General features: G+C 39.6%; 1 protein-coding gene across 1 annotated transcript; it reads right to left on the bottom strand.

Annotated features, from left to right (window-relative positions):
• Positions 1-9,254: 9,254 nt before the first annotated feature.
• On the bottom strand, positions 9,255-11,479 carry LOC127206503 (stromelysin-3-like). The gene is given in 2 exon segments (XM_051165786.1): positions 9,255-11,019; positions 11,336-11,479. Coding segments are annotated over 2 exon segments (1,515 nt in total). The 5' UTR covers positions 11,466-11,479; the 3' UTR covers positions 9,255-9,634.
• Between the last annotated feature and the right edge of the window lie 1,778 nt (positions 11,480-13,257).

Here is a 13,257-nt window from a genome sequence, read left to right as displayed (position 1 = left end):
AATATCTCATCTTCCAAATAATAAGATCATATAATATCTAAAAAACAAAAAGCAGAGGTTCCTAAGGAGTGTTTCCTTGGAGAGTCTATCTTCACTTCTTCTCTGCCTCCTGGCAACCATAAGGTGAGCTTCTTAATTCTTCCGCATCTTCCCTTCCTTCACTACAGCCTCTAAACAAGAGCACAGTGGCTATGAACTGAAATCCCTAAAATTATGTGATAAAATAAGCTTTACACTGTTTTTTTCAGAAATTTTGTCATAGCAATTGGAATCTGGCTCACACCGATCTTATCTCAAACACAAAGATGCTATATTTTGGGGCAACAATCCCTGAACCTCATCAGTAGTCAGTTCTGTGGTTGGAACTCAGAACTGCATCAGAGAAGTCAAGAAGCTTTCATTACCTATGCATACAATCTGAAAGTTGCCAAAATGTTACTTATTTGAAAAATAATATTTCAGCAATATTTATTTACAATGCAAATATTGTTTTAAAAAACCATGATGTTTCGGTTTGTGGAATATTAATATATTGAAAGCAAATTTTCAAGTAATAATAATTGATCTATACTGTCTTAACATATGTGGGTAAGGTTAAATGCTAGTCTTCTGTTTTATTAATTTGAATTTAAATCTAAAAATACTAGGGGAAAATGATAAAGATATAAGTAAAGAAGCCTAAGCCTTTATTGATTAAAATATTCAATCAATTTTTCACTAAATATTTAGTAATTCTTTAAATAATTTATGATGCCAAGTATATACAACATATTTTCTTTTTGAATAAACCACTGTTATACTACCTGTTGAAGCCATTAACCATTAATTAATATAATTATCCATACTTCATTTTATCTTTTTTAATTTGCAGAAAATAGAATATCATTAATATAAACCCAGCAACACTTCTTGCATAGAGACATTCCAAAGTTCTTTGTAATGTGACTACAATTAATATTTAAAATTATGACAGAATTATTAAATTTGAAAAACCTGTAGGAAGTTTTTTTATTTGGCTATATCTTTTCTGATATATCTGGAACTTCATTTAAATACCTACGTTCTTACTGTTCATCAGAGTTATTAAAAATAATAATTGTTATGTACTGAGAGCTACATGTTAGTGGAGTCTACAACTGAACCTGGACAAGAGAAATTATCTTTCTTGGAAACCTCAAGATCATATGCTGCTGGAATACTTGTCATATTGGATGTGGAATACCAATAAAACCATCAGCTAACCTCTTTCTGAAATGAGTGCTGAGAATTACTAACCAGTTAGATGTCAGTGAGCTTCAGGTTGCCCAGTCTATTCACATTAGGACCAAAGAAGAAGGTTGGTATCATTAAAAAAGACTCTAAAATAAGAAGTTGTTAATGAAAGCTGTCAAGAAATCACTATTAGCCTGTTCTATTACATGATGAAGTGCCTAAAAACATCAGAGTTGCCATAGGATTCATTCATAATGTAACTAGTGCTTAGAGGGATCTACTTGCTATTTTCATGAGATGTTTGGTGAAGCATGTTTTGTTTTTCCTTTTTTTTTTTTTTTGTCGCCCACTTTCCATTTTAGCCTTTGATCCTCATTCTGTTCTATGTAATTTTGCTTCTTTTTCATTTAAATTGGCTGGTGAAGAGGAGGCCATTAAGACAAACTGTGTAGCTGTCAATCAGTAGACTCAGAAAGTGCACAAATGATAATGGTTGACTCGGCACAGGAGCTTGTTGGAGTATCAGTATGGCAGAGTTGTCAGCATACTGTTTCCAGGGCCCTCTTCCACATGCAAAGAGTAACAGAGCATGTCCCTGCTTCCTTTATGCTCCTCAGGAGAGCAACCAAGTAGCATAATCAATTCTTCCATGCCCCAGTCTTACACCTGATGCTTGTTTTATGCATTGCTTTGGAGCTCATCCTTATTTCACTCTACAAAATCTGTCTTCTACTGCTTTTATATATTTTAAGGAGATAATATCATCCTAATAGAAGGCTATAGGTCATTTCATTATGCACTCATAATATTTGTCATTCTACCATTCACAAACAAGTACAATGTCTTAATTACTGAAATCTTTGCAGACTCTGGATAAACAAAGTGCAGCCTTTTCTGTCCTGGGTGCTGAGGGAATTGGGACCATGCAGATGGTTTATCTGATGCCGTAAGTTTTCTGGCTACTGACACATACTACTGTACCTAGGAGAGATCAAGTGACTTCTTCTGTTCTGTGAATATCAAAATCATGGAAGTATGGTTCTCTTATTTCATAGATCAAAATAACTCTGTACTCTTTAGAGAATTCAAATACAAAAGGATTTCTCAATTCTTTGCAAATGACCAGTCTAGGTTTTTCTTAGGTTAGCAGCATATTGTTCTTAAGTCACTTAATTAGAGAAAACTGGAAACCATTCCTGGATTAACAGTCAAATTAGGCATTTCTTTTACATTGCTACTTTATAGCACTCAATATTGGTCACCCAGAGGAATTCCATGGCTTGGCCAGGGCTTCCTTTGCCGTGACATTTGCTCAATATACCTTTTCATAGCAATAATTGAAAAGAAATCAAAATGGTGCGAAGAAGTAAATGTCATACCCTCACAGAGCAATATAAATGGAATTCATAAAGGCACAGTGACTCACAAGACAGGTTAATTAAAACCACCAGGTGGCAAGGAGAAGTTAGCACAAAATTTGCTTGACTCTGTATTTTTGTGACTGCACAAAATGAATCCTTTATTAGAATACCTACTAAAGGCTGTGCTGTAGTATTAATCTGTTATTGCCATTTCTTGCTGCTTAAGTACTTCCCATTTCTAGAAAGGAATGTTTTACTGGATGGTTTTTAGTATGGTCAGTGAATTCATATAAAAATTCAATGTAACCTATATGGCACAGATTTCTTTCTAGCTGTGTCAGGATTGCCATGTGATTCTCAGTCTAAATGATGATGAAAAACAACATTTTACAATACAGAAATTCATGTTACAATCCTGTAATCTCATCATTCAGGAACCATGAGTCCTAATAGTAAAACAGTATAGTCAACTTTCTGTCCACTGGATATGCTTCCTCTATTTTTCCTTTTATGCTAAGGTCTCCAAAGTCTTGCCTGATTTTAAACTCCACTGTATATTTTGTTTGATTTTTTTTTTAAATTTTCAGTCTGATGCCAGCCCTTCCCCTCTCCTCCTAGTCCTACACTTACACAGCCCCCATTCCCTTGTCTCCTTCTCCACTGTATTTTAAGATTTTAGTCTTGACTTCTGCCTTGTTCACTTTATTGTGTTTTTGTCTTTGAAATCATTGATCACTTCCTTGTAGTCATGTACAATCCGTCTAGCTTAATTTTTTCCATATTGTAAATTCTGGTGTATGAAGACTTTGTGATATCTATTCTATCTAGGACCATTTATTATTCAGGACAACAATCCTTTCTTCAATATGTACTCATCGGGACTTCCTGAGTTGGGCAGGGAGCTTAGTGAAATAGTGGCACTGAAGAATCAGGCAAGACCAATGTTTATATTACTATGGATGTATATTTTCTTCTATGACAATCATATTTCTATGTATTTATTTGCTGAATATGTATAGAGTACCCTTGTGTGCCATAGGACTCAGTTCTACAGACACAATGATAAACAATTCAAAATGAAGGGACTCTTGAGGACTCAGACACACACACACATTTACTTATTCATTCAAAAATATAATTTATCGAAAATGTTATATATCAAAAACTAGTTTGCATGTGGCAAAGCACATTGGTGAAGAGAAAAATGACACAGTTTTCATGGGATTTGTATTCTGGTAAGAAAAAGCAATAATAAAACAAATATCTTAGTCTTGTAAATGTCATTGAGGTCACTGAGACGATTAAATCATGGTCAAGTTAGGAGGACATAGATGATGATGATGTGTGTGTGTGTGGAGAGAGAGAGAGAGAGAGAGAGAGAGAGAGTTCCTTCATGAATGGTGTGTTTCTTTTTTTTCATACTTAATATTGTTTGTTTATTGTATTTATATTTTATTTTATTTTATTATTTTTTTTATTAATTTATTCTTGTTACATCTCAATGTTTATCCCATCCCTTGTATCCTCCCATTCCCTCCCCCCCATTTTCCCATTATTCCCCTCCCCTATGAGTGTTCCTGAGGGGGATTACCTCCCCCTATATATTCTCATAGGGTATCAAGTCTCTTCTTGGCTACCTGCTGTCCTTCCTCTGAGTGCCACCAGGTCTCCCCCTCCAGGGGACATGGTCAAATGTGAGGCACCAGAGTACGAAAATGACCTCAAATCCTTAGTAGTGAGGATGATAATGGAGGAAACAAATAAAATTCGTAATCAAATGCAGGAAGACGCAGACAAACAGGTGAATGGTGTGTTTCTTGAAGAGAGCTTGATGGATGCATGAGAGTGAAAAACATAGCTATCTGGGAGGGGGGAGATCTGCACAATAGGAAGGATGTGGAGCCAAAGTGTTGAGGTGAGACTGTGTTCTGTATGTTTTACAGGAAATCCAGGGAGCTCAGAAGAGAGGAATAAAATTGTAGTTTGAAGGTGTGGTTTATTTGTGGTTTCTCAAGTGAAAGTTTTAATTTTATTTCAAATTAGGAGCTATACACAGGAAAATTTCATAGATTCTTTAAATAGAATATAGAAAATAAATTGTAAGGGGAGTGTAGTAAAGGGTGCAGTGATTAGAATTTGGATCAATACCATAACTGTCTAAGGAAGATGAGATGAAGGTGGCTAAGACACTATCTATTAAAGGTATAATAAAACATATTCAGGATTAAAAGTTGGATATTATGGTTAGGTAAAAACTATAGAACACAATTTAGTTTTCACTCAAAAAAAGTAGGCAATGCCATATAACACCTGGTTGCTAACTCTACTTGGTAGAATGAGAAAGGCTGAAAACAAATAGGTTTGGGAAGGGAATCTCTTCATATTGAACTTCTAAGATATGCGGCTACACATCTAAGCATAAATATCAAACAAATTGTTGGGCACACTAATCTGGAACTCAGGAGAGAAGCTGAGCTAAAGATCCATACTTTAGAATTGTCATTCATGGGCCTGCCTAGATATTTGAGAGAGTGAATGTTGATAAAGATAAGACCACAGTGACTCTCAGGCAAAACTAGCAGTAAACAACATAAATTAAGATACTTAAGTAAGTTCAAATTCACTAATGGAGGTTGAAGAATCAACTTTGTGCATCTAGTGGAGTGGGAGAGTTCCAGAAAAGATATCTTAAGCATTGACCATTAAAGTTGGAAAACAGAGTATGTGACAGAGTATATATTCTTCTGGAATTTCTTGTCCCTTCCCTCAAGACAATGACTTACTGTTTAACTCTAAGTGAAGCCAGACAAATAGGAGCTAGCTTGTGCTGTGCCATGCCCCTGTTCCTTCTACTACTGAACCCTTCAGCTCTAGATAGTGGTTGGACTGTTGGCCTCCATCACAGAGCATCTAGGAAGACAATGCAGACCAGAGCCAAGATAATGCATACACAAGAGCAACATATAAATCTTACGTTCTTTAAGTTACTGAGATTTGGTGGTATTTTTTTTTTTTAATGTTTAAAACATTTATTAAAGTACAAAATTGTTAGAATTAAGCAGAATAGAAAGACATATTAAATATTTACAGAAGACATTGATAATAGTACTTAAGTCTTCTGATGATTCCGACTCTGATTTTGAGAAAGTAATTTCTAAAGCTGCCACAAGCAAGAGACCCAAGGCAGAGAGCCAGGATTTCCATCTGGACGTGGATGACACAGTGGCACCTCGAGCAAAGTCTGGACGGGCAAGGAAGCCTATTAAGTACTTGGTGGTATTTTTAACCTTCCATGACAAGTGTTTTTAAACTATCTTTAAGAAACACACTTCTACTGCTTTATTTAAGGTTTTGGGATTACTTTGTGAGGCTAACTACAAGAGATAAAGTGCCTTATGCAAAGCCGACTGTTTTTATAGAAGATCTTGTGAGGTGATTACTGAAGAGATTTAATTGGATACATAAGTTTCCTTGTGATTCCTAAGGCCCCTGCCCACAAATTTTCACCCACATCATTACATCTTCAGGGAATCTTTAGAGGGAGCTACTTTCTATTAGTAGTCTAGCTTGCTGGAAAACAAAAATGCTTAGAGTGGAATATGGAATACTCTATAACGGTAGGAATAGGTAACTTTATGCTGTCAAAATTAGAGACAGTAACATCTTCAGTGTTTAGTGTTTGGGTAAAAAGTGCTGCATGTATTTTGGGGGATACTAACCACACTTGAAAGAAAGAAGTTTTGTGAAAAGAACACACACTGCATTTTCCACATATAGGCCTTCATGGTGAGATGAGAAAAAGGTAGCAGAAAGATGAGACTGTAGGTCTGAGAGGCCCTGACATCTAACTGAAGATAGGTGTATGTCTACCGAGATTCAGAGGGCTTCTGGGAAGAGAACTAATTGTCACCAGAACCTGTACAGTCTTCTAAAAGCATATTACCTGGTGAAGTGTTTATTTTTACACAGCAACGTGGTCACGGCATTGCGCTGTCCAGATTAATAAGTACCATTTCCCCTTTGCTGTCTTCCTCGCCCCATTTGACCAGTTAGGGTAACTGGTTTATGGAAGAGGAAGTTTGTTGTGGGAGGAAATGACCCTGAAGAGAATGGAAAGCAACCAATGGTGCCCTCATGCTCTGCTGAAGACTGTGTATGTAGATGGAGCATGCGATGTGATTATGTGAATGTGCAGGTATGGCACATTGACATATTTATCATATTGTATGAATCTGTTGCGCTGGTGGGGTGTGACTACAACTCAGCTGTGTTCTACTGGCCTGAGAGAATTTGTTCTGTTCATTTCATGGTCTGCTCAGAAAATGTTGCACTCCTTCCTAATTTTCTCTGAGAGAACATATTGGCAAACAGAGACACCAGAGAGAGGTATAAAGGATGAAGCAGATTGGGTTTTGATTCATATAAGAAATGAACATCATATTACCTGAGACTGTTCCTGACTTGACAGTACTGTGATGTAATACATACAAAGGCTATAAGGCCAGTTAAGACACTGAAGTTAAAGTGAATAATTGGATTTCTGGAAAAAATAAAATATGTGATTATTGTCTATATTTTATGGTTCTTCAATGTGCTTACATGTAAATATGAAGAAAAAACACAAGATGGAGAGAGGGGGGCTGTGAGAGAACATAACTGAGCAAGGCAGAATCCTTTGCCTGATGCATTCTTTTTCACATCGTCACCAGCTCAACCAAGGGAGCCTTTTAGCAAAGTCACTTATCAAGCTGTTGGAGGCAGGAGATCAATATAAGCCAAGGAGATGTTTCTTTTGTTACAGCTTATGAAGATGCTTTGTTTTCTTCTTACCCTTTCATTGTGATATGTTAGTATTCCTGCATATTTTCTCAATCTTGAGAATGTAAGAATTTATTATTATTTTATCTGGATGTAGCCATGAATTTATCACTCTGATGTGATCTCAAGACATTGCAGCATGATGGAATTATGACACAAAGGTCAGAACTGAAAAGGAGCCAAAGACACAGGAAGGAATACCAAGGGAGGAATTGCTTCTAGGCATCTATTCAAGTTGGATTCTATCCATAATGGAAGTTGACCCTCTGGGATCAACTAATTACTTTGGTCCACCCAAAGACTGCTCTTTATAATAATAGATACTAACTATTAATTGTGCAAGAATTTTCTAAATATTTTCTAAAATAACTATAAATGTGACAGTTATATAAATATAGATACAAATGTAGATAACACAAATTATATCCACAAATATTTCATTGGTACCCATTTGTGTCTATTTTATTAGTAAATTAAATAGCATATCAACAAGAGTTTTCTTGCAGTATACTCATCACTGAATCAGTAAACAAGTTTCTCTATGAAAAATAAGAAAACTTGAAAAGAGTTTTGTTAAGAATGTGAGATATAATAAATTATATTGATTAATCACTGCCTCTAGACTCAGTTTAACTTTCCAAAATGACTTCATCTATTCTAAATAGAATACATCAAATTCAGAGATAGTTTGAGTATAGGTGCCATCAGGGTATGTGGCCTCACTCCTGTTGTCTCAGAACTGGGCGGCAGGATAGGAGGTTTTCTGGGAGTTTGATAACAGACTGGGCAAGCTAATAAGTTCCTGGCCAGCATAAGTAAAATCGTATATCAAGGGGTTGTAGTACCAGTGAGGTACTGGTATTAGGCTTTGTCCTTGTGATGTTTTAAAAGGCAGAAGAGCAGGATTGTATTGTATGTACTAAGCAAGTGAAAGCATGAGATTGCATCAGATTTCCAACGGAGAGAAATGAGAAATTCTTTAGGGACTGAAAAGAGTAAAAGTGAAGATAAATTTTCAAAAGAAGACCCTAACTTAGCACACACATCTAAGGGCATCTTGATGACCTCAGGAATGTTACACTGGCTATTCCAGTACATTCCTCTTTAATAGAGACTCATGTTTATGGGGGCATTAGCAGGTGCTCTACTAGTCTTTCAAATGGTTATTTAATACCTATTAAAAAGTTGAGTGAAACCTCAGCCACCAACAGACTGGTAAACTGTCATTAGTGGATAAAAGAATTGTAACTGGGGATGCATGTGAATTAGTGATGGGGAAATTACCACACCTACAGGACTAGATTAGGACTAGTTAGCATCAATTAAATTAGGGCTGACAAGAAAATGTATTTGTAATCAGCTAAGACTACTGGGAACCACCTATCTGGTCAAGAGATGGAGCTAAGCCTTTGTGAAAAAGTTCTTACTATCAATACTACTTTTCTTTTTCTTTTTTTTTTTTTTTTAGAAAACACTCATGTTTAATGACAGTCTTGGTTTTGTTTTTTGTTTTTTAAGAAAAGGCTTTATACACTGTACACACATTTACATGGCCTTAGAGGGTACCTGTGCTAGGAAGAGGGCCCCAGGAAGAAACGGCCTGGGGCAAGGCACTGAGGTATGTGGGGCCTCTGAGGCAGTGTCTCCAGGAGGAAACAGCTGCCTCCCTGGCTGGCTGTGTACCTTTTGGCCTGGGTCCCAGGAAACACACCTCTGAATCACCTGCTGGAACGTAATCAGTCCAGCATCTCCCCAGTAACTGACTTATCAGGAAAGATCCTGCCGGAGGCCCAGGTGCTCGGCTGGGGCAGAATGGTACCCTGGACATCTCATCACCAACACTACTACCCATAGGAAACTCATTACAGGAATAGAAGGAAGACAACGTGATTCCTGAATTACTGTGGGGGGCTCTGCTTTGAGGGACAGATGGAGGCCTTGAGCAGCCAGGTTGACTGTGGAATATTGGTAGGTAGAATATTGTTGGCCCACGACCTCCCTTACTTGTAAGTAATATCAAAGCCTTTGCCCAGTCTGAGGCAGTTGTTGGCAGATGACCATGACCAGCATGGCCCTTCCTGCAAATAGTGGCTGTACCCCAACCCACTCACTCCCCTGAGGAGACCTATAGTCTCTGTCTGTCCCATGCCTGAAGCCCAGAGCCCCAAACAGGGCTATGGGTCTCTTTAATGATATAAGTGGCGTGGCAGGGGTCAGTATCCCTGAGCGCATCCATGGTGTTGTCAACGGAAAGTATTGGCAGGCTCTGCACAGTCAAAGAAGTCAGGACCTATGGGGCGAGGAAAGCCTTCCAGAACCTTCACCTTCACAGGGTCAAACTTCCAGTAGAGAGGGCCACGAAGGAAGTAGGCATAGCCCTCAGCATCCTGGAAGGCAGCGTCAATCTCAGAAGGCACCCCTCGCCAGTCAGTGGCACGTCGGGGCACAGGACTGTCCACGCGTTGGGTTCTGGGGTGGAAACGCCAATAGTCTCCACCTTGGAAGAAGTAGATCTTGTTCTTCTCAGGACCCCAGACCAAGGCAGCGTGGATGGGGGACCCCTGCAGGCCCAGCTTGGAGAGTGGTGCAGGGCCTAGGACTGGCTTCTCTCCATCATATACCCAGTACTGAGCACCTTGGAAGAACCAAATCTGGCCCTGGGCATCCTCAAAAGCTGCATCCACAGGGCTGGGCAGTCCTTGCCAGTGCCGAGAGGCCAGAGCAGGATACCCAGGCTGCAGCCGCCCACTGCGTAGCCTCCACACAAAGCCTGCCTTGAAGAAGAAGAGCTCGCCTCGGATGGTGGAAACTGCATCAAAGGAAGTCTCACAGACATCTGGTGGGGTTTCCGGCTCCAGCAGTGCGATCTCATTGGTATCTATCCCAGCCTGGGAGCCCAAGGCTGGGGCATGGGAGGTGGGGACCGGCTTGGGCTGGCCGTAGAGGTGCTGGATGCCCCTTCGGTCATCCGGGCTGAGGCTTAGAGGGTAGCGGAAGGTATAGAAAGGGGACATAAGGGCCTTAGCTGCTGTGGTATGTTGCAGGCCCAGAACATGGCCAAATTCATGAGCCGCCACTTGCAGCAGGTCTGTGCCCTGGTTGTCCCCGATAGTCCAAGTTTCATCATAGTCAAAATGTACGTCCCCTTCTCGGTGGGTCTTGGGGAAGAAGGCATGGGCCAGGATACCCCCAGGCCCATCAAATGGCAAGTTGTCCCCATGCCAGTACCTGGTGAAGTCAATCATGATGTCAGCTCGTCCCTCATGCACCTCGGTGAAAGTTAGCGGCGTCACCTCACTCCATACCTGGAGGGCCTCTGCCACCGTCTGCCGTACCTGCTCCCTTACAAGCTGCCATGGGAACCGGAGGATCCTGTAGGTGAGGTCTGTCTTCTCCCAGCGCCCTCCTGACAGTACGAAGCGCTTCTGTCGGTTCCGGGCGGAGTTGAGCACATCAGGTAGGTCAGGCACGCCACATCGAAGAGGTCTGGAGCTACTACTGGCAGGACTAGGGGCCCAGTGGGAGGCAGGGACAGATGTCAAGCTATTAGGCAGAGCCGCATGCAGGAGCTGCGGTGGCCCTCTCTTCACAGGGTGGTGACGGTGGCTAGCCTAACACGGGGATGAGACTCCCGGTAAGCATTGCTTCAAGAGCCCAGGGGATGCATTTAGCACAGGCCTTGGGTACCAGGTAACTGGGGTTTCCTTTTCTTTTGGTTTCGGTTTTTCCAGGCAGGGTTTCTCTGTGTCCTCTGTGTCTCTGCGTCTCTGTGTCCTGTCCTGGACTCGCTTTGTAGACCAGGCTGGCCTTGAACTCACAGAGATCTGCCTGCCTCTGCTTCCTGGAGTGCTGGGATTACAGGTGTGCGCCACCACGCCCGGCCCGAGGTTTCCTTTTTTGGTTGTATGTGGGGCGCTGGTAGTTGAATCCAGGGCTCAGTGCACTTGTGTTCGGTGGCCTGGCCCGGGCCATGAGCGGCGGAGGCAGGAGAAGCAGCAACAGCAGCAGCAGCAGAGGCAGCGGGAGCAGGAGGGCGCGCGAGATCGCGCGGAGGAGACGGGCGGCCCGTGCCATCCGCCCCGGGGCTGCTGGGCCTCAATACTACTTTTCATACTTAAAAATTAGGGAAAAATATGAACATTTTGGTCTAGAAATTCTTGTGCTACTATTTTTTTCAGTTCATACATATTGTTTAGTTCTTTGAAGATGTTGAGAAAAAGTATAACAACAGATTGAGTAGAATAGGAACAATTTTGTCTAGGCTTTGATATCCAATATATGAGAACAATGTGCCTTCAAGCTTGGGAACTATGTTCTTAAGTTTAAACATTTAACCTAAATGCCAGTATAATTATAATCATCTCAAGTTTGTTTATATAATTCTTTCCATGGGATGCAAAATTAAAGTGGTAATCTAAACAATGAAAGGCAAGTCGAACCCTGAAATTACATAGTCCAATTTCTCCCATGTTCCAAGAGAATGAGGAAATGCATTATTTAATCAAAATTCCAAGTGCCAAGAAGATTCATCCCACTGGAAGTATAGGACCTAAATGACCATAGTAAACACCAAAACTAAGTTGAGTACTGGACATTGTGTACAAATATGTGTTACGAACTCATTAAATATTGCTGTTTCCAAGGAAATCAATAACAACTGTATTCCATTTACAACATTTTCAAACATTACATGGGGAAACTCTTTTGCATTACACAAAGGAATCGCTTCTTATTTAACTGATATAAGCAACTTTGGTGCATTCGAGCCACTACATCCAAAGTCTTGAGGATTTGAAATGATAAACCTTACTCGCAACGTAAACTTAAAGCAATTTTGAATCATCTTTACCCAAACCATTGACTATGGAGAAGAGCTTATCTCCAAAAGTTTAGCAATCCCTTTGAATCCTTAGCAGTGGTTTCCTGAGCAAAACATCATGCAAGTTTGCATGACAGATAATGAAGACTGTAACTACTTAAAAATGCTGGTACAGTTTTGTTACACTCACTGGCTGACAGTATTTGATATTCTTAAGTTGTTTTTATAAATAAACTTGATGTCATCACTCCTTGATTATCTGCAATGAAGCCTCATTAAGTCATTGGTAGTTTATGGTTAACGTTAATGCTTTTTTAAAAATCAGATAATAGGTTAATTTCAGTTTATAAATTGTAAGATATGTACCATAAGTACATAATCCACAAACATTTAACATAATGAGCTAATATGTCCAATGATATGCAGGATATAATTAACAAGAATAATGACAGAAATACCATGATTCTTTTGATAAATGTAATTAGCCTTCTCCATGATATTCTTTCATATAAAAAATAAAAGTAACATCATATACATGAAAATGTATACTGTTAAACACTAAAATTATTTGCATTGAAATAATTCAAATTAGAGATAGGAATATAGCCCGGTGATAGAGAACTGGCATAGGGTGTGTGAGGCCCTAAGTTCAATTTGCAGCATTTAATAATACTAGGAAAACAAGTTACTTCACACTCAGAACCATTAGAGGTAGCTTTGAGTACAATATTCTGAACAAAATAAAGTAAACTAAGACTTCTACATACCTGTCTGCCCACAGTGTATGGCTGTGGTAACTCTCCGCTTCCATAATGAATTTTTTTGGGTTTTAGAGTTTTGTCTCCTATTTCTGTTCATGTCTATTATATTTTATACTTCTTTTCAGGATCTCTTTTTCATTTTCATGTTCTTTTACAACTAATGATCCCAAGTCTCTAGTGTTATTTTTCTTCTTGTTTTACACATCACACATTTTCAGTGTTTAGTCTCCCCTTCCCTAATGTATCACTACTTGTGCTGTTGACCTCTGCAGACCCAGCTCACAGT

This window comes from Acomys russatus, chromosome 23 (assembly GCF_903995435.1).
Source record: "Acomys russatus chromosome 23, mAcoRus1.1, whole genome shotgun sequence".
NCBI classification, from domain to species: domain Eukaryota; kingdom Metazoa; phylum Chordata; class Mammalia; order Rodentia; family Muridae; genus Acomys; species Acomys russatus.
The sequence above is the reverse complement of the archived record's forward strand: the minus strand, read 5'-3'. Positions and strand labels throughout refer to the sequence as shown.